The sequence below is a fragment of the Centroberyx gerrardi genome, chromosome 10 (genome assembly GCF_048128805.1).
Source record: "Centroberyx gerrardi isolate f3 chromosome 10, fCenGer3.hap1.cur.20231027, whole genome shotgun sequence".
Taxonomy (NCBI): domain Eukaryota; kingdom Metazoa; phylum Chordata; class Actinopteri; order Beryciformes; family Berycidae; genus Centroberyx; species Centroberyx gerrardi.
In genome coordinates, this window is record NC_136006.1 from 5,134,545 (window position 1) to 5,157,357 (window position 22,813).

Sequence of the window (22,813 nt, forward strand, 5' to 3'; positions counted from 1 at the left end):
TATCGATCTCTCTATATTGATCTAAATCCATGCACCTACACATTTAGTCCTCCCACCCCACCCCACATCACGACTATCCACTTTATTTTTCAGTCCCATAAAGCAGGTGTTGGTGTGTCGGTGTGCTGTGACTCTGCAGCTGTATGAGCATCCTGTTCTGTTGCACCACTGCGACTGTGATCAATCATTTCTGCTGCACGACTGTATGTGAAGAGTTGTATTGGAAAACGATATATATTCATTTTGAAAACAAATCCTCACCCGTAAGATCATCATTCAGAATCACTACAATGCAGAGGATCCAGTTTGCAACAAGGTTCATGTTCATGTAAGGTGGAAGCAACAAACTATTACTCTTGCTACTGTGGTTGAGTAGCATAGCTTTTTGTGTACTTGTATTTTTTCAGTATTTTTTGTAGTCAGTGATTTTACTTTTTTTTTAAGTATGCTTTGACTATGTACTTTTTGTAGGCTCTCCATAGGTATTGCAGCACAGTGGCTAATTACATCTGTATCAAACCTGCACAAGCATGTGGAGAAAACATTAAGTTTATTATTATTAACTTAGTTAACATTAGTCAAAAAGCCATCTATCTGGCTAGTATTGGTTTGTGTGTTAGCCTGGTTGTTATCTAGCTAGTTCACTAGCTTTGCTAGCTAGTTAGGTAGCTAAAATAAGAAATGTTGTAGGGCATTTTTGTTTTTTTTCCATCACAGATTGAATAATGACATGAACTTCAGAATATAATTTTGAGAACATTCAAAATGTACAATACCACGTATTGAAATCTCCTTTTTGCATTGCATGTGTAGCAATATAGGTAGCTACAGTTTTCGCAAGTAGCTACTTTTTGCTTTTCCTTAATTAGATTTTCACACCAGTTATTTTACTTCTACTTAAAGAGTAACAGCTTGTGCTTCTCTCCACCTACTGTGTGATTGTGAAAAATGCGAGACAGAGGGTGTGAAGAGCGAGGGGGGAACATTTTTCACCCAAATGACTTCTTAGGACGTTTCTTAGGACAATTGTCATTGAACAAAGCTTTTAGCAAAGTTAAAGAGTACTTCTACTGAAGTAGGATATTTTGGTACTCGCTCCCCCTGTGTGCCATCCTTTAAAAAGATTTTATGAGTAGCTGAATTTTTTTTTAAATGGTGGATATCTCATTTTAAAACAAAAGCCTACTGTGTCCAGTTAGAGAACAGTCGCTCCAAACCAATAGGCCTTATTGGGTTAAATGCCAAAGGTTCATTGTTTTACCAACTGCACTGCTTTCCAGTGGGAGCTGGTAAGGCACCATTTAGAGTCCAGTAAGTACATTAGCGTGCTGGCTGTGGCCTAGCCTCCATGTCTATAATCAGGTTACACAGTGTTCAACCTGAATGACCTGCAGTCGCTGAGTCTCTATTTATCACACGCCCATGCACACACACACACACACACACACACACACACACACACACACAGACAAGCAATACAGTGGGAGTGTGTGGTTTTCTCAGTCAGAGTTACAAAACCTGATGTTTTTCAGATTGATGAGACCAAGTCAACTTTGTTCGAGTCCTAAGTCAGTCAGGTAAGAGCATCATGACTTTTTTGTGATTCTATAGTGATTTCTATAATCAGTTTCAACTTCAATAAATTCAATCATTCCATACAAATTCAGATTTCAAATTCAATTTCGTCTGGTGAAACAAATCTCATCACTTTCAATCTAAGTCATTTACACAAACACAAGATCTCAAGTCAAGACTTTAGAAACCTTTTCAAGTCCTCAAGTCAAGTCCCGAGTCACCAGAACCAAAATCCAGTCTCAAGTCTTCTCTTCATGCATCAAGTCTCAAGCAATTAAAATTGTGACTCGAGTCCAAGTCATGTGACTTGAGTCCCCACCTCTGTATATAAGCATTGTATTGAGGGCCATCTCTGCAATAGAAACAGTCGTGTTTCTAGGGAAACCTTTCTCCATTGGGCTTCAATGCTTTTGGGTAACCAAGCCTTGTACGGGGTGTTTGACTCCTCTGTCACGCCACTTGTTCTGGAAACTAGATTCTGTGACGGCCATGAATTATTGACACCACACTAATTTTAACGAATCAAGCTGAATTATTCACAATTCAACATGGATGGATTCTCTGACAGGGAATTCTGTTACATTGCGTTCATATTCCTCAAACGGCCGTCCCCGGTGTGCATTTCAAGTGACCTTCGCTGTACAGTGCGTGTGTGTGTGTGTGTGTGTGTGTGTGTGTCCTGCCTCCACGACAATGATGGAAGCCACTGCTCCTCTCTTGGAGCCCAGAGATAAAGTGTCTCTCGGAGCGGGATGTCAGGTGCTGTCACAACACTGGATTTGAGGTGTCATGATGCTGTGGTAGGTTTATTTTATCTTTTTTTCCTTTTGAGGTGAGGTGTGAGGTGTTTTTACAAGCCCCCGCCCCAGTTTTATTTTATTTTTTTGGTCTCACTCTGACGGTTTGTATTTCTTCTCTCATTTTTCAGTTTTTGTCATTTGTGTTTGCAAATGAACTCTGCCTAAACCCTGAACAAAGAGAGGGAAAAAAGAGGGAGTCATCACCCTCTCACACAGGATGGATGAGAAATGGAGAGGCGATAAGTCACACCTCAGTTCAGTTCACTCACAGGAGACAAAAGCCCAAAAAATAATTTCCTCCTTTTTCGACTTTCTCATACCTTTGTAGGGTCGCAGGAATATTTCATTACATCTATTATCAGTGTGCCTTTGACCCTTGTACTCCGTTTGGTTGCCTGTTATGTTGGTGAACAATGAATTTAGGCTTTTTTCTACTGTTGCACCCTCTGGATAAAAGCATCAGCTGATGAAAAAGATCCAACATATGATTAAAAACATAGGTGATAGGTGACAGAAAGGGAACAATGTCCCTCGTCTGTGAGACAATATTGTATTATGATCGTTGGTTCTCTCAATTACAAGGTACATTACTTGAGAGCTCAATGGTGGGTGAAGGAGGTTTATGAGGTCTGGCATGAGTCCTCCTCTCTCGGGTTCACTTTGTAATCCGGGGAGACGCACTCTCCCTTTCTCACAGCCACGGCGAGCGTCCTGCCACTTGCAATGCGTTTTCATCGTTCAGTTCAGCGTGTGTGTGTGTGTGTGTGTGTGTGTGTGTGTGTGTGTGTCAAACGGCTCGGTTCCTGTTGGATGTATTTCAGTCTGCTGAAAGTAAAAGGGCTCGTGTGTGTGAGAGGGAGAGAGAGAGAGAGAGAGGTAGAGGGAGGAAGAGAAGAAAGGGAGGGAGCAAGGAAAGGAAGAGATCAATAATAAAGGCAGGTTTTGAACCACTCCATCATCTTTAACCCACACCTGCCCTCAGCTGATGAACGTGCGTGTGTGTGTGTGTGTGTGTGTGTGTGTGCACGTGTGCATGCCCGCAATGACCTCCTATTTCCGTCTGTAACCTCTCTCCTCCCAGCGCTGGCTGTCATTTGAATGGTCATCAGGTAATTGCTCATTTCCAATTTGTTGTAATTGAACAGGTATTCTGCTTGATTAAGCAACGTCACCACTGATATGAATTCCTCAGTGATGGGTTTTAGTGGAACGGGTCATTTGCCCCCCATTCATCAAACATTCATACTAAGAGACTCAATCTTAAACTGCTTAAGAAATTTTTCATGATAATGCAGTATTCATCAGCGCTCAGAATCGCTCTGGTTAATACAGCTTTTCAGAATGCTGATTATGAATGATTTGTAAGAACAAGCAAGAAAACTTAATGTTACAGAATGAGGGCCATAATTATTCATTTCTGGGAGAGCAGGGAGAGAAACCTAGCTCTCTCCTGCCTCCTGGTGGTTCATAGAGGGGCTATCAAGCTCTGTGAACTCAGAAATTGTCCACATTTTCTCCCTGGTTCTTATTATTCAGTTTTCATGATTTTGTTTTCAAATATGCTATCGCTCAGGAATAATGTAAGAATCATGATGTTTTGCTAATCAATGTAGTTTAGCTAAAAGAAGTCCTCACAGGCAGATCAGTTCATCCAAATGCTGTAAATTTGCCTGATTAGAGGGATTTTAGCAATTATTTGGCCTCCTCTAAAAATGTAAATGTAAATGTGACGTATATGTATATAAATAGAGGAATATTTGAATTCTTATAATAGGGCTCCTATAATGCTTCTCCCAGCACTTCTTTATCATATGTGATCATCATATGTAATATTGTTTTGGACGCTGTGGGTTTGACCTATACCTTACTGTTATGTGATGATGGTGATACAGGAATTGAAGGTTATTCTACTATTGCACTCTTTGGAAGTCTAATGAAAAAAGTATAATAGCATCAACTGAACACCTAAAGTGGAAGTGATGTAAATGCAAAACACCTGAACTGTGCAGCTCTATTGAATTTCAATATAAAGAGGAGTTAAGAAGTGAAGGATTATTCAAATCAAAGTTCGATTCCTGTTAACATGGACACCAGTCTAGAGTTGGTAGGTGAAATTTTAATGTATTAGACAGACTACGACATGGCAAATCTAGAAGTTCTCCTTTAATTCAGTTGGGATCATTCTGAGTTAACATATCACGAAATACCATCAAAGAGGGATGTGTGGTATGAAAATTGACAAATAAAAGTGTTTATTTAATATTTCAGGCACAAACGTTTCAGGCAAAACCGCTGGCAGTTTAAGCAAATAAAATGCATTTTTACAAGTTAAATTGGAAGACCACAGCTGACTGTACAGTCCATGTATAATGGAAACATTTTGAAACATGAAAGAAAAACAGCTACAAGATACTCACAGTGTCGTCATTATGAAGATGTTGGACCGCAAATTGAAAAGCTTATTCCTGATGTTAGGCAGTTGCATAGGTCTATTTTAAGATTCATCTTTACCATCCATAGATCTCTCAAGTTAAAACATAAAAAAAAAAACAGTTCTGGTACGCTGAAGTCATTTAGCCCTAACATAAAAGATCCGCCTGCAGTCACACCCAAGATAAGGCATATTCAGGTTACAGAAGAAATACAAAGGCATCAAGTGACTCGTTGTGACTTTCAAGTTTGTGCTTTTTAAGTCAGTATTGTGACACTACCTCTGGAGAGGAAAAACTTGGTATTCCAAGAGGAGGGTAACTGTACCTTCTAGGTCACAGTGTTTCCCAGATAAAGCCCTCTTCCCCAGAAGGCATGGTGTGGCTGCTTGTGAATGAAAGTGGAGGAAAAACAATAGTGTGCAAGTTTTATCGACTTTCTCCTCAGGAAAGACACAGACAAGCACTCGTGATTGACATGTAAAATCATTATGTGCTCGGAGCACAAGGCGAATACAATGCAGTTGTTAAAAAAAAAAGATTATGTTTCACATTCTAAATAGTCTCCATATAATCCTGGGTGAGTGTGTTTACAAGCGCACTGCATTCCAGCTCAGCGCTTCTGTCTCGATTCAGGTCATATTCAGGATGAGCTGTTTGTATGCGGCTTCGTATCCTGACCACAAATATCTATGCATACATGAATAAACAGACTATTATGAATACTACTGTGGAAACAGAGCTGAAACACAGGAAAACCCAACTCTGAGCAGGATAAGGTGTTCAAATGCCTCAGTATCCCAGATAATATTAGCCAGCTATCATATTCGGGTTCTAATAATAGGGATGTGAACGTATCCGGACTTTTGTAAACAGGATATGGCACTGTATGTACATCAATTTACAAATGGAATACTAGAATAACCAAATCCAAATATTGACAATGTAAATGCTAGCTGTTCAGTTGATGGATTGTCTCGATTGCAGCCCTTCTGCTATTTGCTTCACAGTACATCAGGTGACCAGTGCTGATAAACAGGGATTGTTGTTCATATCGTTCATGGATGTTTTTGAAGCACTACTAGCTTTCAAAAGGGATTTTCCATGACAGAGTGAAGTGATACAAAAAATACAAAAGTATTAAAGTTCAACAGTAAAATCATATATTTGTCTGGTGAACCTCAATACTTCCATTCTAATGAGTTTTTATATTTAAGATATAAAAGCACCAATGTCAGCCCCTTTAGAAGCGACAGCAGCCTCAAGGTTCAAGAAATGGACTTGGGACTGGAAGGTGGACTGGGAAAACCTGACTGAATAATAAAAGCTCTCCTCTCCCTCAACAACTACTGCCGAGGTGCCCTTGAGCAAGGCACGTAACCCCCAGTTGTTCCAGTGAAGCTGCTCATGGAGGGGCCACATTACATGTTTTTCAAGCCCGATTTGGCGATGATTTGAGATCGGGCAGAATCTGCGGTAGTCTAGGGTAGTCCAGGATAGTTCAGGGTAGTTCAGGATAGTCCAGGGTAGTTCAAGCTAGTCCAGGGTAGTCCAGGGTAGTTCAGGGTAGTCCAGGGTAGTACAGGGTAGTTGAGGGTAGTTCAGGGTAGTCCAGGGTAGTTCAGGCTAGTCCAGAGTAGTTGAGGATAGTTCAGGGTAGTCCAGGGTAGTTCAGGGTAGTCCAGGGTAGTTCAGGGTAGTCCAGGATAGTTCAGGGTAGTTCAGGATAGTCCAGGGTAGTTCAGGGTAGTCCAGGGTAGTTCAGGGTAGTCCGGGGTAGTCCGGGGTAGTCCGGGGTAGTCCACGGTAGTCCAGGATAGTTCAGGGTAGTCCAGGGTAGTTCAGGGTAGTTCAGGGTAATCCAGGATAGTACAGGGTAGTTCAGGCTAGTCCAGGGTAGTTCAGGGTAGTTCAGGGTAGTTCAGGCTAGTCCAGGATAGTCCAGGGTAGTCCAGGGTAGTTCAGAGTAGTTCAGAGTAGTTCCGGGTAATTTAGGGTAGTTCAGGGTAGTCCAGGGTAGTCCAGGGTAGTCCAGGGTAGTTCAGGGTAGTCCACGGTAGTTCAGGGTAGTCCAGGGTAGTTCAGGGTAGTTCAGGGTAGTCCAGGCTAGTTCAGGGTAGTCCAGGGTAGTTCAGGGTAGTCCAGAGTAGTCCAGGGTAGTTCAGGGTAGTCCAGGGTAGTCCAGGGTAGTTCAGGGTAGTCCACGGTAGTTCAGGGTAGTCCAGGGTAGTCCAGGGTAGTTCAGGGTAGTTCAGGGTAGTACAGGGTAGTTCAGGCTAGTCCAGAGTAGTTCAGGGTAGTCCAGGGTAGTTCAGGGTAGTTCAGGGCAGTCCAGGTTAGTTCAGGTTAGTTAGTTGTGCTCCTCGAAAACAGCCATCGTTGTGTGTGCGTCAAGTGTGACAGAAGAGAATGAAAGTCTGCAAATTTCAGTTGTTAAATGTGTGCTGCACAATCTTTTCATTGTCACTTATGATTGGAAAAATCTTTGAATGTATCTCCACCTTCATTGGCTAATATTAGAAGACTGTGGTTGTACTGGGCAGCTCCCAGTAGTGCATGTCTGTAATTGTGTGAATGTGAAACAGGGCAGTGCTGAGAAAGAGCAGTTCAGTCAACCTTCCCTGGATACATAAAGGTAAAAGCACCTCAACAGTAGTGGTTGAGGGGAAGATCTTCAGTCATTCCTTATTCAATTTCCCCACCCGACGTTTTGAATCCGCTCCACGATTCACACCAGCGCCTGCTGCTCTAACCTCCAGGCTACTGCCTTCCTTAACTGTCCTGCCGTCCCGTTCCATCAGAGCTCCACAGTTCGCAGGTGGCCGCGGGGGGAAACCGCAGCCACCACGCTCTGAGGCAAACACTCCGACTGCTCCACAGTGCTGCCGCAGCACGACCAGTGGGGCTTCCCGGGGTGACCCTTGTGGCCGTGACCGCAGCCCTGGAACCCTCCTGAAGTCAAGACAGATGGGTAGAAAAACAGACAGGCAAGATGTGAGATCAGCAGCAACAGTAGGATTTTAGAGATTCTCCAGGGAAGAAGAAGGCACTGTTGATGAGGAAAAAACACTGAGACAAACCGAGAAGTATACCTAATTATACTACACTTCATACAAAACAAACTTACATATTACTACATATTACATATACAGAAACCCCCATCCTATTTCCTGCACTGCACTTTAGTAAGACTGCACTTTACTTAACAGATCATGTCTCATGCATTACCATGTATATTGTCTGTTTGTTTTTTGTATAGTGTCTCGGTTTTTAGCGTTTATTGATCATGTATGTTTTTTCATGTTGTATGGCTTTTGTGTCGATTAGAGGCTTGTGACTAAGAATTCAAATGTATTTTTAATACAAATGGCCAATAAACTTAACAAAACTAAGTAACTAAACTAACTCTCCCGCATTAGTGCTGCAGGACTTTCCAAACAATTCCTCTAGTGGATGGATGGGCAGCAGAATTGCAGCAGGCATCTACAAGAAATTCTATATGTTCTACTTGGCTGCTGCCCTGTTTCTCTGCCACCCAAGGGGAAATTCTTGAAATAAAAAAAACATGGTCTATCACTGTTGCTGTTATTGAATTTTCACAGCGGCAGCAAATCAGTGAGGGGAATCTACCTCTTATCTGCAATCTTCCTCTCTGTCCAGCACCTGCTCGGTGTTTGGAATGTGCATATTGTGTTTTTTTATTGACTTTTTGGTGTTTTGCTCTGTGTACCTGGCATGGTTCCTGGGCAGCCACAGCGAGCCTCTTTGGCCCCGCCGCTGGAGCAGAAGGAGCAGCAGTGAAACGTCCCACGGTGACGTCTGAACTTCCTCTTCACGTTCAGGACGAATGGCGAACCCTGGAGAGACCGAGACAGGAAAGAGCCGTGAGGCGAGAAAAACACACACCAGCCACGATGACCTATCTACCTACGTACAGTACGTAACAGTGCTGGGGGTCGCGTTACTGTAATAACATTATTTTCTCCTGTAATGGAGTAAAGTAAGGCATTACTGTTCCAGTTTCAGTAAACACATTACAGTTACTGATGAGACAGATTGGTCATTACTAGCATTACATTCTTTAGCCTCTTTAACCTCTTTATTGGTGTAATCTGTATGAAAGTTTCCTCGTCTTATCCTGCCTTCAAGTCATGCCGGAAATATCAGAATTATGAGTAGAGCGCACATGAACGAGCCAACAAAGTGGTAAAAACGACTGGGAAAGTCAGAATTTAATGCTGTAGGCTCTGTCTTTATTAAAAAACTTAAAAGAAAGACTTAGTGTCTCTCGTTATTTAGATACTTCTGCTGGTAATGTGGCTTAGGTCGACAATATTTAATGTCCCAATGAACATAAGTATGCCTCACACAATCATTTAAAGTGTAACGCAAAAGTAATGTAACAACTAGTCTAATTACTTGCTTGTAATTCATTACTTTTAAGCAAAGTAACAATGTGTAATTTATTACTTTTTTCCCAGTAACGACCCCAACACTGCTACCTACCTACCTGCCCAGCGATCTATCTTATTATTTTCTTTAATTGCTGTTGCTCTTTTTGTGAAGCACTTTGTAACCCATGGTTTTCAAAAGGTGCTACATAAATAGAGTCTTATCTATCTATCTATCTATCTATCTATCTATCTATCTATCTATCTATCTATCTATCCATCTATGCAGACAGACAGAAGCAAACAGAATTTAGAGGACGTCAAACTGTTAGTAGAAGTCTTGCTTATCAGACATCTCAAGTAAATCATTTTTACATCAGAGCTGTGGGTAGGCAACCTGTTTTGGGTTTTTGCCTGGAGAGAAAGTTGTCCATGTCGATTTCTGTTGCTGGGATAATGTGTGCTGACATCTGAGAGAGATTCAGCACCCCTGAGGCGATAAGCTGGGATCCCTTGGCAGGGCGAGGGCTCAATCCAGCTTAAAACTCAACCACTTTAACAAGCACTTTCAACTGCAACTTGTTAAGTGTAAAATAAATAACATTATCAAGAAGACAACTCATAATGATGTTAACTGCAGATTGCTTTGAGACGGAGACAAAATAAGAAGCTTTTTATGGTCATTTCTTTCCAATATTCAAACTGAGACAAAAATTCAATAAATTCACCTCATCCTCATATTTTCATGTTATATAATTCTATCCTTTGGGTTGATTTAGTACCTTGACATGTTGGGCTTTGACACACACCCAGACAGAGTAGGCTCCCGGCTCTGCAGGCGTGTATGAAACACCGTAGGACCCGTCGTTGTTGTCAACCACCGTCGTCTCCACCATGCTGAAGAAAAAACAAAGTATCTGTGTAATATTATGGGATACTACTGAAAAATGCAACTGATAAGCAATTCAGTTACACAAAAAAATAAATGTTAAGGGCATCTTTTCCTTACGTATCCCCCCCACACACACACACACACTAATCTTTCCTGTCACAATTCATTGTATGATAATAACTAGAAGGCAGTCAGTAGAGTGCAAACCTCTGCCAACGCTGAACAATTTCCTCCTTCCTCCAACTTGCAAAGCTGCAGTTATGTTTGTTTATCGTTTGTCTTCCGGGTTTCATTTTCTGACAAAATAGCTTGTGAATGCAACACTGTTCAGCAGCTGACTTGGAAGTCCTGGATGTTGGACCTTCCCACTAACACCTGAACGCAACATAAGAGGGCTAAAAAACGATAATCATTGAAAAGGTGGAAATCCCAGATCCAGATCACCACCAAAGTCTAAACTGATTCTTGGGCCAAAGCCTATCTGTGCACCGGATTTAAGGGATAAGTTTGGCAATTTTGGACCTATATATAATGGTGATAAAGGTAATAAAGTGATCCCTATGAGGAAATTCTGTGTTTGCTTGCCCCCGTCCGGGAGATCAGAGCTACCAACAGCTTCCCTGGAGGGATTCAGCATCTTGCTCAAGGACACTTCAGCAGAGCAGATGCTTGCCGACTCGTTGTCTGGTTGAAGGACGGTTCTCTCCAACCACTAGGCTTCCCAGCCTCCTCCCCATTACCTGGTAAATCAGAAATACCCTGGAAAACTGAAACACTGACACGGCGGGCCAGACTGTGTCACACACTCACCAGTTTTTCTTCTCCTTGTGGACGATGCTGACCAGGATTTGCTCCCCGCCTCGTCCCATCTGCTCCCCGGCCGAGTCCCGGCACACCAGGGTGAACTGGCCCTGCTGGCCCTCCCTGCCCCGCTGCAGACCTGGGGTGTGTGTGTGTGTGTGTGTGTGCGTGTACACGTTAGAGGCCAGAAAGGTGGACCGACAAACACACACACACCGACAGACAGCGCGCATTCATGGACCAACACACGCACACACAAAGCAGAGAAACAGTCACACATAAAGGCTGAAAAGAGGTTTTCACACACACACACACACACACACAGAAAGGCAGAAAAAAAGGAAAGGAAGACAGAAAAGTCTCTCACACACACACATACACACATGCACACACACCTACAGAAAACGTACATGCATGGACAAACACGGACGCACACACACTCAAGGCAGAAACACAGTCATAAGGCAGAAAATTCTCTCTCATACGCGCACTCACACACACATACACACACCTACATATATGTGCATGTATGGACAAACACGCAGACACACACACACACACACACACACACACACAGGCAGAGAAGCCTCAAGAAGACACACAAGAAGCAGAAAGACAATCACACATAAAGGCATAAAAGACTCTCTGTCTCTCATACTCACACACACACACAGGCAGCAAAGTCTCTCTCTCACACACACACACACACACACACACACACATACACACACACTGAGAAGGACAGAAGGACACACACACACACACACAGTCTCTGCAAGTTGGACAAGTCATCCTGCATGGGCACATCACATTAACAGAGGCACTTCATCATTTCGACACACCACAGAATGGAGACGCTTAGACATTTGTCTTGTGCCTCCAAAGATTACAGACAGACACACACACACACACACACACACACACACACACACACACACACAGTCTCACACACAAAACAACCCCCCACTGAGCGCTCACCCAAGCTACTTTCCCCCTAAACATAGGGTCTGTGCTCCCAATTTTAGTGTGACTTCAGTGACGGGGAGGAGCACAAGTGTTTCGGTGCTGCTGACCTGAGCTTTAGAAAACGTCCCACCATCACTCAGCGCTTCATTAACCTGCTCCGCTGCGTCCCCTTGTCACACACTCACTTAAGATATTCGGCAGTCACTCGTTGTGGCGTCGCTGTCGTGTTTAAGTCAACATCATTTGCATTCACATGAATGATTGATATCGCTTTGCATATTGTTGTGAGCGTCGGTTAGCCACATGGCTCACTCTACAGCTAATGATCCCACACTTTGTCTTCATCCATCACTGTTTCACCTTTTCCACTCGCTACAGAACTGCACAATATGACTTGTTTACATGCTGCTGGAATACTGCTATGACAGCTACTACTACTACTACTACTACTACTACTACTATTACAACTACTAATTCTTTTACCACTACTATCACTACTACTACTGCTGCTACTGCTATTACTGCTACTAATATTTCCATTACTACTAAAACTACTACGATTACGAGCTCAGGTTAGCCCCTTCATTAGATCACTTCTTCAAATTATTTTTTTTAAACTGGCTTTCTTGTAATGTTTTATTTATATTGAAGTTTTATTCATTAATTTATTGATACTCGGAATTGTTTTATCTCCTCCTGCTTGTTTTTATTCTCCTTTCCTTTCATTCTCTTATTCCTGTTTCTTTTGCTTCGTTCTCATTTCCTTTGCTGCTTTTTTATCGGTAAAGCAGCTTTGTAAATTCTGTTTTGAAAATAAAGATGATTAAAAATAAAGAATATTATTAATAGTGACATTGCTATTAATACTACTACTACTTCTATTGCTACTAGTACTACTACTACTACTACTGTTATTACTACTACTAATATTGCCATTACTACTAATACTACTTCTAGCATTACTACCTCACTTCTACTACTACTACTACTACTACTACTACTACTACTACTACTACTACTACTACTACTACTACTACTACTACTACTACTACTACTACTACTACTACTACTGCTACTACTACTGCTACTACTACTACTAATGTGTGTGTGTGCTGTATTATGTGTGTTTTTATGTGTGTGCATGTGTGTGTGCTTGCAAAGCCAAGCAGCCCAGCAGCTGCCACCATTACAGAGGCAGCTGCCGTTCCCACACACATCTCAGTAAACTCACCTGTCCCGTACGGCCGTGCGGTCCAAATCCCCGACTTAAACCCTCTTATCACACAGGGAAGGGATAAGCCTCAGTAAGCCCCCGTGATTTCTGCTTTCTTCCAGTTATCATATACATCTGGACTTTATCTGCCGCCTTCAATGAACGAGTCAAACTACATAAAGAGCAGCTGGTGAAAGTTCACACATAAACTTAGGAACAACTTGGGGAGGGACAAACAATTTATAGGTTGTAAATAAAATAAAAAAAACGGCTTAGCTGATGTAGCGAATCTGAGGATTTACGTGGCCTAATCTTTCATATAAAAAAAGTCCCTAATCCTTAACAACACACATTAAAAAGTCACTATGAAGGAAGTGTGGTACAATTCAGATGGATAGGAAAAAGGCTCAAGTGGTTCATATGGGCCAAAAGCAAACAAAATACACATCGCACCCCTACACACACACACACACAAACAAACACACAAACAAAAGCCTAACACACCGCAATACAAACATGGCCGACCGACCTTCTGCAATCCTTCAGCAACGCAGCAGTTTGCACTTTGACTCGCCAAGGAAGTCATTATTTGCTGAGGTTTTCCCTTTCCCACACAGGTAAACACTACTTACAGCTGGGCCTGTCCCAGAGACACGCTGCTACAGATCCCTGCTAGTGTTTGTTTGTGTGCAGGGGGGGGTTTGTGTTTGTTGTCTTTGTGAACGACCGGTTTTAGGTACGGAGAGAGGCAGAGGGAAAAGCACACTTAGATCTATATGGCATTTCTCTTATTTATCGGTTTCTCTATGGGCTTAACTGTACCTCCAGCACCTTTTCTACACCTCCGGCAGTTTGGCGAGGAACAGCGGTGGTCGTTCTACAGAAAATATGTCTAGGAACAACAATATACCTTGTTCAAGCTGGTCAAGTTGGGGAGAGAGTGTGTGTGTGTGTGTGTGTGTGTGTGTGTGTGTGTGTGTGTGTGAAATTGGGTGCACAGACCTATTTAGGGGTAAAGAAGCTTGGGTAAGCACCCAGTGGGGGGGTTATTTTGTGTATGAGGTATTTGTGTGTGTGTGTGTGTGTGTGTGTGTGTGTGTGTGTGTGAGTGTGTGTGTTCTCCTTCCGCCATGGTAAGCTTGGAGGCCGTCTCAGGACACACACACCTTTCGTCTCGCAGAGGTAATTCCTGCCACTCGAAAACTTCCCACAGCTAGCTGGAATGTCACTTTGAAGTTATCCCTGCACTCCACTGCCTCAAGGGTCTTTTTCAATGAGGGTGTGTGTGTGTGTGTGTGTGTGTGTGTGTGTGTGTGTGTACGTATGTTCGTATTTGTGGGTAAAAAACATCCCACAGTGCAGCGCCTCCGGGAGTGTTCGGCACTGTGAGTCACCTCAACGTTCCTACAGTACCAAAGGAATTTCAAAATCTGTCTTCAAGCTAAAATACCCAGGAAGATAACAATACCCCCCCCCCCCCCACACACACACACACACACACAGAGACACACCACACCCCAATCGTCCCCATCCCCCCTGCAACTACTCCCCCAGGCCGTTGCTGTAACTCAGAATGTATTTTTACTCTTCTTGCCTTGCTAAATAATAGTTTAAAGAAAAAACAAGATAGTAGAGCAGGTGCAGCTGGTAACCATAACTTAAAATCATAACTTCATAGACTATGCACCTATTACAAATATGAATGTTGTGTAATAACTAGGTCTAATGAATGAAAAGGGAGCAGAGCTGCTTCTTACACGGGTAGACAGAGGAATGAAAAGACGCACACCGCTCATTAAAACCTGATCCTGGAGACACTTTACTTTGCAATGGATTTATTCCAGTATATTAACCTGTGTGTTAACCTATTGAAGATTACTGCAAGTACATAATAATGCCGCGTACGCACTTAACGAAAATCTCTCTATTGCATAATTTCCCTTTTACATTTTAGGCATTTAGCTGACGCTCTTATCCAAATTCACAACGAGTGCAACATTAGAATAACCTTGAATTCCTTGACTGACAAATTACAAGCAGCTAATAGTCGGAAGTGCAAGGGGTCAGAGAGCCACAGCGCCCCGACAATATTCCTGTGACCCATGAATGATCACGTAAGAGAGGTGCACAGAAAATAATTAAAATAAGAGCTAAGGACAGAGGTCGAGCAGATTTTTTTGGAGAGCAATTAGAGTGAAGAGGAGGGGGGGATACGATTCAGACGGGGGAGGGGGAGGTAAAGTAATTCTCCAGGTCGTCACACACTCTCAGAAAATAAGGTACTGGACAAAGGCGACAAAAGGTACAAGTCTAAAGTACAAGCAGCCTAATTTTCATGACCTAGAGGAATCTACCTCAAGAAGTAGCTACTTCACAGACTCCTCTGTCCCCTGAACTGCATCCCCGACCGTCCCCCATTTCTTCTTCCTCCACTTCTTCCTCAAACTTGAAGTAAACAAACAACCTTTCTTCGCAGCTTTTCTTTCCTTTCCTAGCACTTCTCTATCACGCATGATCATTCTACGGTCCCAGGAATATTTTACTGCGTATTTTACTCCATTCCTTACTGCTGGTTACCTGCACTGTTGGCGATCCGGGAATTCAAGACTATTCTACTCAGCTAAATGCCTGAAAGTAAAATGTAAATGCAGCCCAATCAGTTTTTGATGGAGAGAGTCATTCCCACAGACTTTAGAACGAGAAAAGGAAAAGAAACTCTTAAAACTTGAAACACAAAATCCCTCAGTTCAATCCCATACCATCACCTGGTTCTATCCATTGTAATAACCATGCGTTACCCCAGTTCCACCCCTGGTAATAACCGTATGATACCAGGATTCAACCCCAGTATTAACCAAACGTTAACCCAGTTCCACCCCTGGATACAATACAATAACCCAGTTCAATCCACTGTAATAACCATACGTTAACTCGATTCCATCCTTGATAATAACCACAAGATAACCTGGGTTTATCCCCGGTAATAACCATACGTTAACCCGATTCCATCCCCAGTATTAACCATGCGTTAACCTGATCCCATCCCCGGTAATAACCCCACGACAACACGGTTCATTTCATTGTAATAACCACACAATAACCAAGTTCCACCCCTGGTAATAACCGTACAATGCCTGGTTCCATCTTTGGTAATACCCTGGTAATAACCATGTGATAACACTCTCTCACCTTCGCCCTCGATGGTGCACTTGCTGAGGTCCAGCGTCTTGGCGTGGATCACCCCCACCACCGGGTATCCCTCCACCTCCCCCGCCCGCTCGCCGGGCACGAAGCAGATGCTGCCGCCGTCGTCGGGGGCGACCGTCGCCGGCCGGGGGTCGTAGCCGCTCTCCGCCAGGCTGGTCAGCCGCCTCAGGGTCACCCCCTTGGCGCTGAGGATCTCGGCGTCCGAGCCGCAGGTCAGCAGCCTCTCGGCGAACTCCACCCCGCCCCGGACGTCCGACAGAGCCTGCCGCAGCTGCGCCCTCTGCAGGTGGAGCTGGTTCCTGTGGGACAGAGGCAGCGTTGTGGGGGTTTAAGTGCATATCCAGACCTGCGTGAGAAGAACCCAGGTCTTTGTACAGCGGAATGCTAGCTCCCTTCTGATAACGTTATACTCTACTGATTGAAGTTGTAGGAACGGTGTTGTTTAGTCCGGCTGGGTGTCTGACCTGCGTTGGAGCCGCAGCTCCTCCAGGCGGCGCAGCAGAGCCAGGCAGTGGGCCTCCACAGCGCTGGCGTAGCCTCGCGCAAACGCCCGCACCTCCTCTGCTGTGGCCTCCACTCGCTCCTGCAAGGTCTCCTGGGAAATCTCCACCTGTGACAGGGTAAAAGGAAGAGAGTGACTTAAGCGTGAAACAGTAAAATAAGCTTTTATTCCTAGATCAAGTCGATTAGTAGTAGGGATGTCCATCATGGCTTCAGGGCCCAATTCAAAATTTCATAGCATTTCTTTTTCCACACCTTAATTTCTTCCTTGAATTTGAAGATTGTGGTTAATGTTCACCCTCAGCCATTGTCTTCACAACAATTATTACAATATATGAAATGACAATGGGTCTACATGAAATGTGTATCAACTTTTTCCATACACATCTGATCAGACTGATTTTCCAGACTTTTTCCCAGAAGCTCTCACTCCTGACTGCACCTTCTGCAGCGACTCCTCCAGGCGCTCCAGGCGGGGCCGCAGGCGGACCGTGACCAGCTCGCGGATGCGGTCGCCGTGACGATGGATGACGTCGCGCGCGGGGCAGCAGCGGTGGTCGCGGTGCAGGGTGGCGCCGCACTCCAGGCAGACGGGCAGGTCACAGGGCTCGCAGAAGAGGCGGAGCTCCTGGCCGGGATGGAGCGAGCAGAGGACGGGACGGGACAGGCGGCCCTGCGTCTTCAGCTCCTGCAGACTCTGGACAGAGTGAGACGCCGTTCGCTTCTGCCGCCTGCAGAGAGGGAGAGGGAGAGGGAGAGAGAGAGGGAGAGAGAGAGAGAGAGAGAGAGAGAGAGAGAGAGAGAGAGAGAGAGAGAGAGGAGAGAGAGAGAGAGAGGGGGGGGGAGGGAGGGAGAGAGAGAGAGGAGAGAGGAGAGAGGAGAGAGAGAGAGGAGAGAGGAGAGAGAGAGAGGAGAGAGGGAGAGAGAGAGAGAGAGAGAGAGAGAGAGAGAGAGAGAGGAGGGAGAGAGGGAGAATGTCTCAGATCCAACATGAGGCTGTCAGTGGCAGGATCCTGTTCAGCCTGAATTTAGGTGAACAGACAGCTGATACTGAGGATTAGCTCAGTTATTATGTAGCCTAGTTTTTAAGTTTACTAATCCTTCAATGTGTAAAACAACCAAGAGCTTTTCTTGGAGTTGTGGGAAAACAATGGGATAAATTATGTTGAATAAAAATATAGAACAGAATAGAATAGAATAGAATAGAATAGAACTTAGCCTACTGGTGCTCCTGACAGCAGAACTCAGACTAGAATAGACTAGACTAGACTAGAATAGAATAGAATAGAAGTTACCTGTACAACTGGCCATAGAACTCGGAATAGAATAGAATAGAGTAGAAGTTAGCCTACTTGTGCAGCTTATTTGTATTGGCAGCAGAACACAGAATGGAATAGAATAGAATAGAATAGAATAGAATACAAGTTGTCCTTGTGCACCTCGCAGCAGAACTCAGAATGGAATAGAATAGAATAGAATAGAATAGAATACAAGTTGTCCTTGTGCACCCCGCAGCAGAACTCAGAATAGAATAGAATAGAAGTTGTTCTACCTGCACTCCTGGCAGCAGAACTCAGAATAGAATAGAATAGAAGTTGTCCTTCTTGTGCACCTCGCAGCAGAACTCAGAATAGAATAGAATAGAAGTTGTCCTTCTTGTGCACCTCGCAGCAGAACTCAGAATAGAATAGAATAGAATAGAAGTTGTCCTACCTGTGCACCTGGCAGCAGAACTCAGAATAGAATAGAATAGAACAGAATAGAATAGAATAGAATAGAATAGAATAGAACTCACCTGTGCGCCTGGCAGCAGAACGCGCACAGGTTGACGCAGCAGACCTCGCAGCGCCGCTCCGCCGCTCCCTCGCCGCACAGGTCGCATCCCAGCGGGCCGTCGCTCACCAGAGTCTCCTGGAAGACTTCGTCCAGGGCCAGGTGGTCGGTGCTCAGCCCGGCCGCGCCCGACGGAGGGACGTCCACCTCGGAGTCACAGGCCGGGCAGAGGACGGTGACGGTAACGGCGGCCCGGTTCTCCTCCGCCGCCCTCCCCTCCTCCGGACCGGCCCGGCGGCTGGACACCGAAAACGGCTCCAGCTGGCCGATGCAGTCGGCGCAGAAAGTGTGTAGACAGGGCAGGATTTTGGGGTCCCGGTACAAGCGTTTACACACGTTACAAACCGCCCTTAGGTTCACCGGGACTCCGTTTTGGTTATTCTCCGAGTTTACCGGCGGCGCGGTGGGACACTGATCCGCGTTTTCTCTCTTTTCTGACAGCGACATTGTCTGTTTTTAAAAGTTAAAGCGACCCTGCTGCCAAAAACAACACAATGAAAGCCGCCCTACTGCCCACCCCGCTGCATACAAACTTTTAAGTCCTGCACGACAAAATCATGCGATTCCTTTTTTTCTGCATAGTAACGACTCACAGAAAAAACCCATCGACCCTTTTTGTTTTTACACCATTTGAACAAAACCTCCTTAAAATCTCAGTGCATTGATTATAATCCCTCTGGAAACCACTACTTTTCTTCAGGAAAACTAGGCTGCATTTACTGCTCCGTGGGATATACGACACCTCACTACCAGACCAATAGGAAGCCTTCCATGGCTTTCCAGGCGTGGTCCAAAGACCTTCCATGACTCTGGACCAGCAGCCTGGGAGTCTGACTGTCCCCATCTACCGGCAGGAAAGAGCCCTTTACTGTTTAAATACATGGGATGGGTGGACAGAGAGATGATGTGACTGTTGATATGCTCTGATTATTATAGTGACAATTGGAGTTTTAGTTATACAAACATTTCTCAGAGGCAGAGCTGCTCTGAAGGTAGATATAAATAAATAATAATAAATAATAAACCTCAACGGGCTCCACAGTTTTTCTGGCCAATGCATCAGCATCCTAGTGGTAATTACAAGGATGTGGGAATTTTTTTAAAGGCTGGGATGCTACAAGATGAAAGTTGAATGGATGTTCTAGCATTAAATATGTGGGAGGAGATAGGGCTCATGGTTTTTTTTTTGGGGGGGGGATGAAGAATAAGTTGGAATAATAAGAAGAATAAATAATGGCCATAATAATAATAATAAGAATATGCAGAAGAGCATCACCCTAATAATAAGTAGTGAGAATAACAGATAATACAAATAAGAAAAGATAATTACCTGAGTTGGCTGAGAATACATTTTAAAGGCTGCCACGTTCCTGTATATTAAAAATCCAGTGTTTTTGTTTCTTCATAATGAAATAATTTTCCTTGATTATGAGAAGTCATGACTGACAACATGGAAAACAAGTAAGACTTTACTGGAAAATGAGGTTTTATTTTAAAGTAAAAATATATGTTCATAACACAGCTTGTTTGAAAAGAAGATAAAACAATGTTTAACCTTTAATTCTGGGAAACAATTGTAGAAAACATAAAAATGTTATGCTTGGAATGGTGAGATTAAAAAAATACCAAATATAACAAATTATTATTATTATTCTTCATTTCATTTTCCAAATAAAATATTAACATGAGCTGTGTTAAAATCCTGTTCAGTTTCCCTTTACAACACATTCTGTGGACAGCGACTGATTAATCGAGCTCTTTACAGTAAAACGACTCATAAATCTATATCAAAATACAAATGTTAATATTCTCATGTATTACTTATAAAACATAAACATAACCTGGCATCCATTGTACAATATAATCTACTGCCCATAAGTAATGATTATTTACCAAATTATATGATGAAGGATTCTGTGAAATTCTGTAAAGTAATGCTTGTTGTGACTTAATCACTTTAGTTAATGTTTAAGTAATACATGAAGTTAGGGTTTCAATTTAGACAATACATTGGTATTAACAAACATGTATAACTACATTACTTAATACAGTTGTTTACTGTGCATTTAATATGAACTCATCTTTGTTAATGTCACTGTTCATGCTTAATTCATGTTAGTAAACACAGTTAATATTATGAATAAACATGTATAACAACATTAATTAATACAGTTGTTCATGTGCATTTAACATGAACTAATCTTTGTTAATGTTGTTATTCATGTTTAATTCATGTTAGTAAATGCATTACTTTAGTTAATGAACACTTAATGTAAAGTGCTACTAGTGTTTCTCCACACAGGATGCGACACGTCTATCTGCCTCCTCTATCTGACACAGAGATGCTGAGGAACCAAACCCAGTCACAAACCCGAACCCAAACGCAGGGTAGAGGGGTTCAGTGAATGTGGAGTGGAAGGTGTGGAGGTGGATCAGTGCATCAGAGGAGACAGTGTAGAAGGACAGAGTGCCAGCAGGCCAGTCCAGATACACTGCTACTCTGTTAGAGTCAGAGGAGGAGATGCGTATGTCTGATTTGTTATTGTACCAGGCAGTGTAACTATTATAAGTGCAGTCCAGACTCCAGGACTTGTCATTCCCTCCAAGCATGCAGTCAGCACCCTCTCCTCTCCTTCTGATTCCTCTGTAGGTCACTGCTATATCAACCAATCCTTCCCACTCCACCTCCCAGTAACAGCGCCCGGTCAGACCGTTTCTACACAGCACCTGTTCCCTGCAGTCAAATCTGTCAGGGTGATCAGGATATGGCTGCTCCTCTCTCACGGCTGTCACCTTTCTGTTGTCTTCAGACAGGAAGAGGTTTCTGTGTGCTGTGTTTGGGTCCAGAGTGAGATCACAGGCATCTGATGGAGAGAACAAGAATCAATACAGCAGCAGTTTCTGATCTAATACACCTGTTGTGTTTATTATTTGTTGATTTATTAGCAACTTGGCTGTTAATTATTTAACAGTTTCTGATCTAATGGACATATTGTGTATATTATTTGTTGATTTATTAACAATTTGGCTGTTAATTATTTAATAGTTTCATTTTAGTGAACAATTATTTATTGATTTATTAACAACTTGGCTGTTAATTATTTAATAGTTTAATTAATTATTATTTATTATTATTATTTATTGATTTATTGATACAAATGACAAGAAAAGGCAACCAACCTCTGATGGGGCTTACATCAGGTATAACAGTTAGGAAAATATGATGAAAAGAGAGTAATAACAACACATGGGTTGAAAATGAATAAATAAACACATACATAACAGTAATGGTAATATAGATACCTAAACATACATACACATACTGTATATATACACACATACAGTACATACATATAAACACATATACACAAATAAAAAGCTAAATATTTCACAACTTATTTAACTGTTTCATTAAAACACATGATGTCAGCCATCATCTTCATTCACAGATGGATCAGAGTTGGATTTGAATGAATGGACGAAGATACTTATGGACAGTGACATAATTCAAATGAAATCATGAAATAGAATTGCAATTTCAATTCCCATATATAACAGCATAATATATGAAAAAATTAAAATTAAAATTAAATAATCCAAATTAAATTTTCATTTACATGTACATTATTACTGCCAAAATGAAAATGAAAACTCCATTGACATTTAGTTTTCCATGCACTCCGAAGCATAACCGTGACATATTTAAAGTTGAAGTTGAGAAGTGACGTAATTCAAATGAAATCATGAAATGGAATTGCAATTTCAATTATGACAGCATAATATATATGACGAAAATGAAAATGAAATAATCCAAATTTCATTTTCATTTACATGTTCAAATAGCATTCCATTTCAATGATGAATTTCACTGATGAATTTCAATTTCTGTGTGTGTATTTTGAGGCTTTGTGCTTGAGCTGATGCTGTTGAATGTGCAGCTAAAACGCAAATGGAACCAGCAGGACAGGATGCGTTTTACTGATGTGGAAAGCGTCTGGTGTAGAATGGGGTTGAGGCGATGTGGAGGTGGTAGAGGCACACTGCAGGCCAAAATTAATTAGAAAATATTTTTGTCTTGGCGAGTCATGTCATGATCTTACAGTGGCGGATAGCCACGGGAGAATATAGATATAGGGGAAAGACTGGCAGACAATAGGACAAAACTTTTTTGTCTCCAGATTGTTCAGATGTGTTAGGGTTTGGTG

At 42.8% G+C, this 22,813-nt stretch overlaps 2 protein-coding genes across 2 annotated transcripts in view; both read right to left on the bottom strand.

Moving 5' to 3' along the window:
• Positions 1-7,601: 7,601 nt before the first annotated feature.
• Positions 7,602-19,055, bottom strand: trim45 (tripartite motif containing 45). The gene is made up of 8 exons (XM_071907630.2): positions 18,571-19,055; positions 17,218-17,506; positions 16,739-16,884; positions 16,257-16,573; positions 10,898-11,027; positions 9,978-10,092; positions 8,535-8,661; positions 7,602-7,756 (listed from the first exon to the last, which is right to left on the bottom strand). Exons 1-8 carry the CDS (start codon positions 19,053-19,055, stop codon positions 7,602-7,604), a joined length of 1,764 nt encoding a protein of 587 aa, XP_071763731.2.
• A 1,115-nt stretch (positions 19,056-20,170) lies between these two features.
• Positions 20,171-22,813, bottom strand: part of LOC139918300 (uncharacterized) — a 29,879-nt gene continuing 27,236 nt past the window's right edge. The window contains exon 13 of the mRNA XM_078286057.1: positions 20,171-21,472. Within this exon, the coding sequence (XP_078142183.1) occupies positions 20,892-21,472 (581 nt within the window). The 3' untranslated portion in view covers positions 20,171-20,891. The remainder of the gene's footprint in view (positions 21,473-22,813) is intronic.

What these genes read in the sequence shown, in the direction of transcription:
- trim45 (XM_071907630.2), bottom strand. Translation starts at nt 19,055, where the DNA reads ATGTCGCTGTCAGAAAAGAGAGAAAACGCGGATCAGTGTCCCACCGCG. An exon ending in GAGCTGCGGCTCCAACGCAG is followed by an intron (nt 16,574 to 16,738) that starts GTCAGACACCCA and finishes TCTGTCCCACAG; the next exon opens with GAACCAGCTCCACCTGCAGA. An exon ending in CTGCCCAGGAACCATGCCAG is followed by an intron (nt 7,757 to 8,534) that starts GTACACAGAGCA and finishes TCTTGACTTCAG; the next exon opens with GAGGGTTCCAGGGCTGCGGT.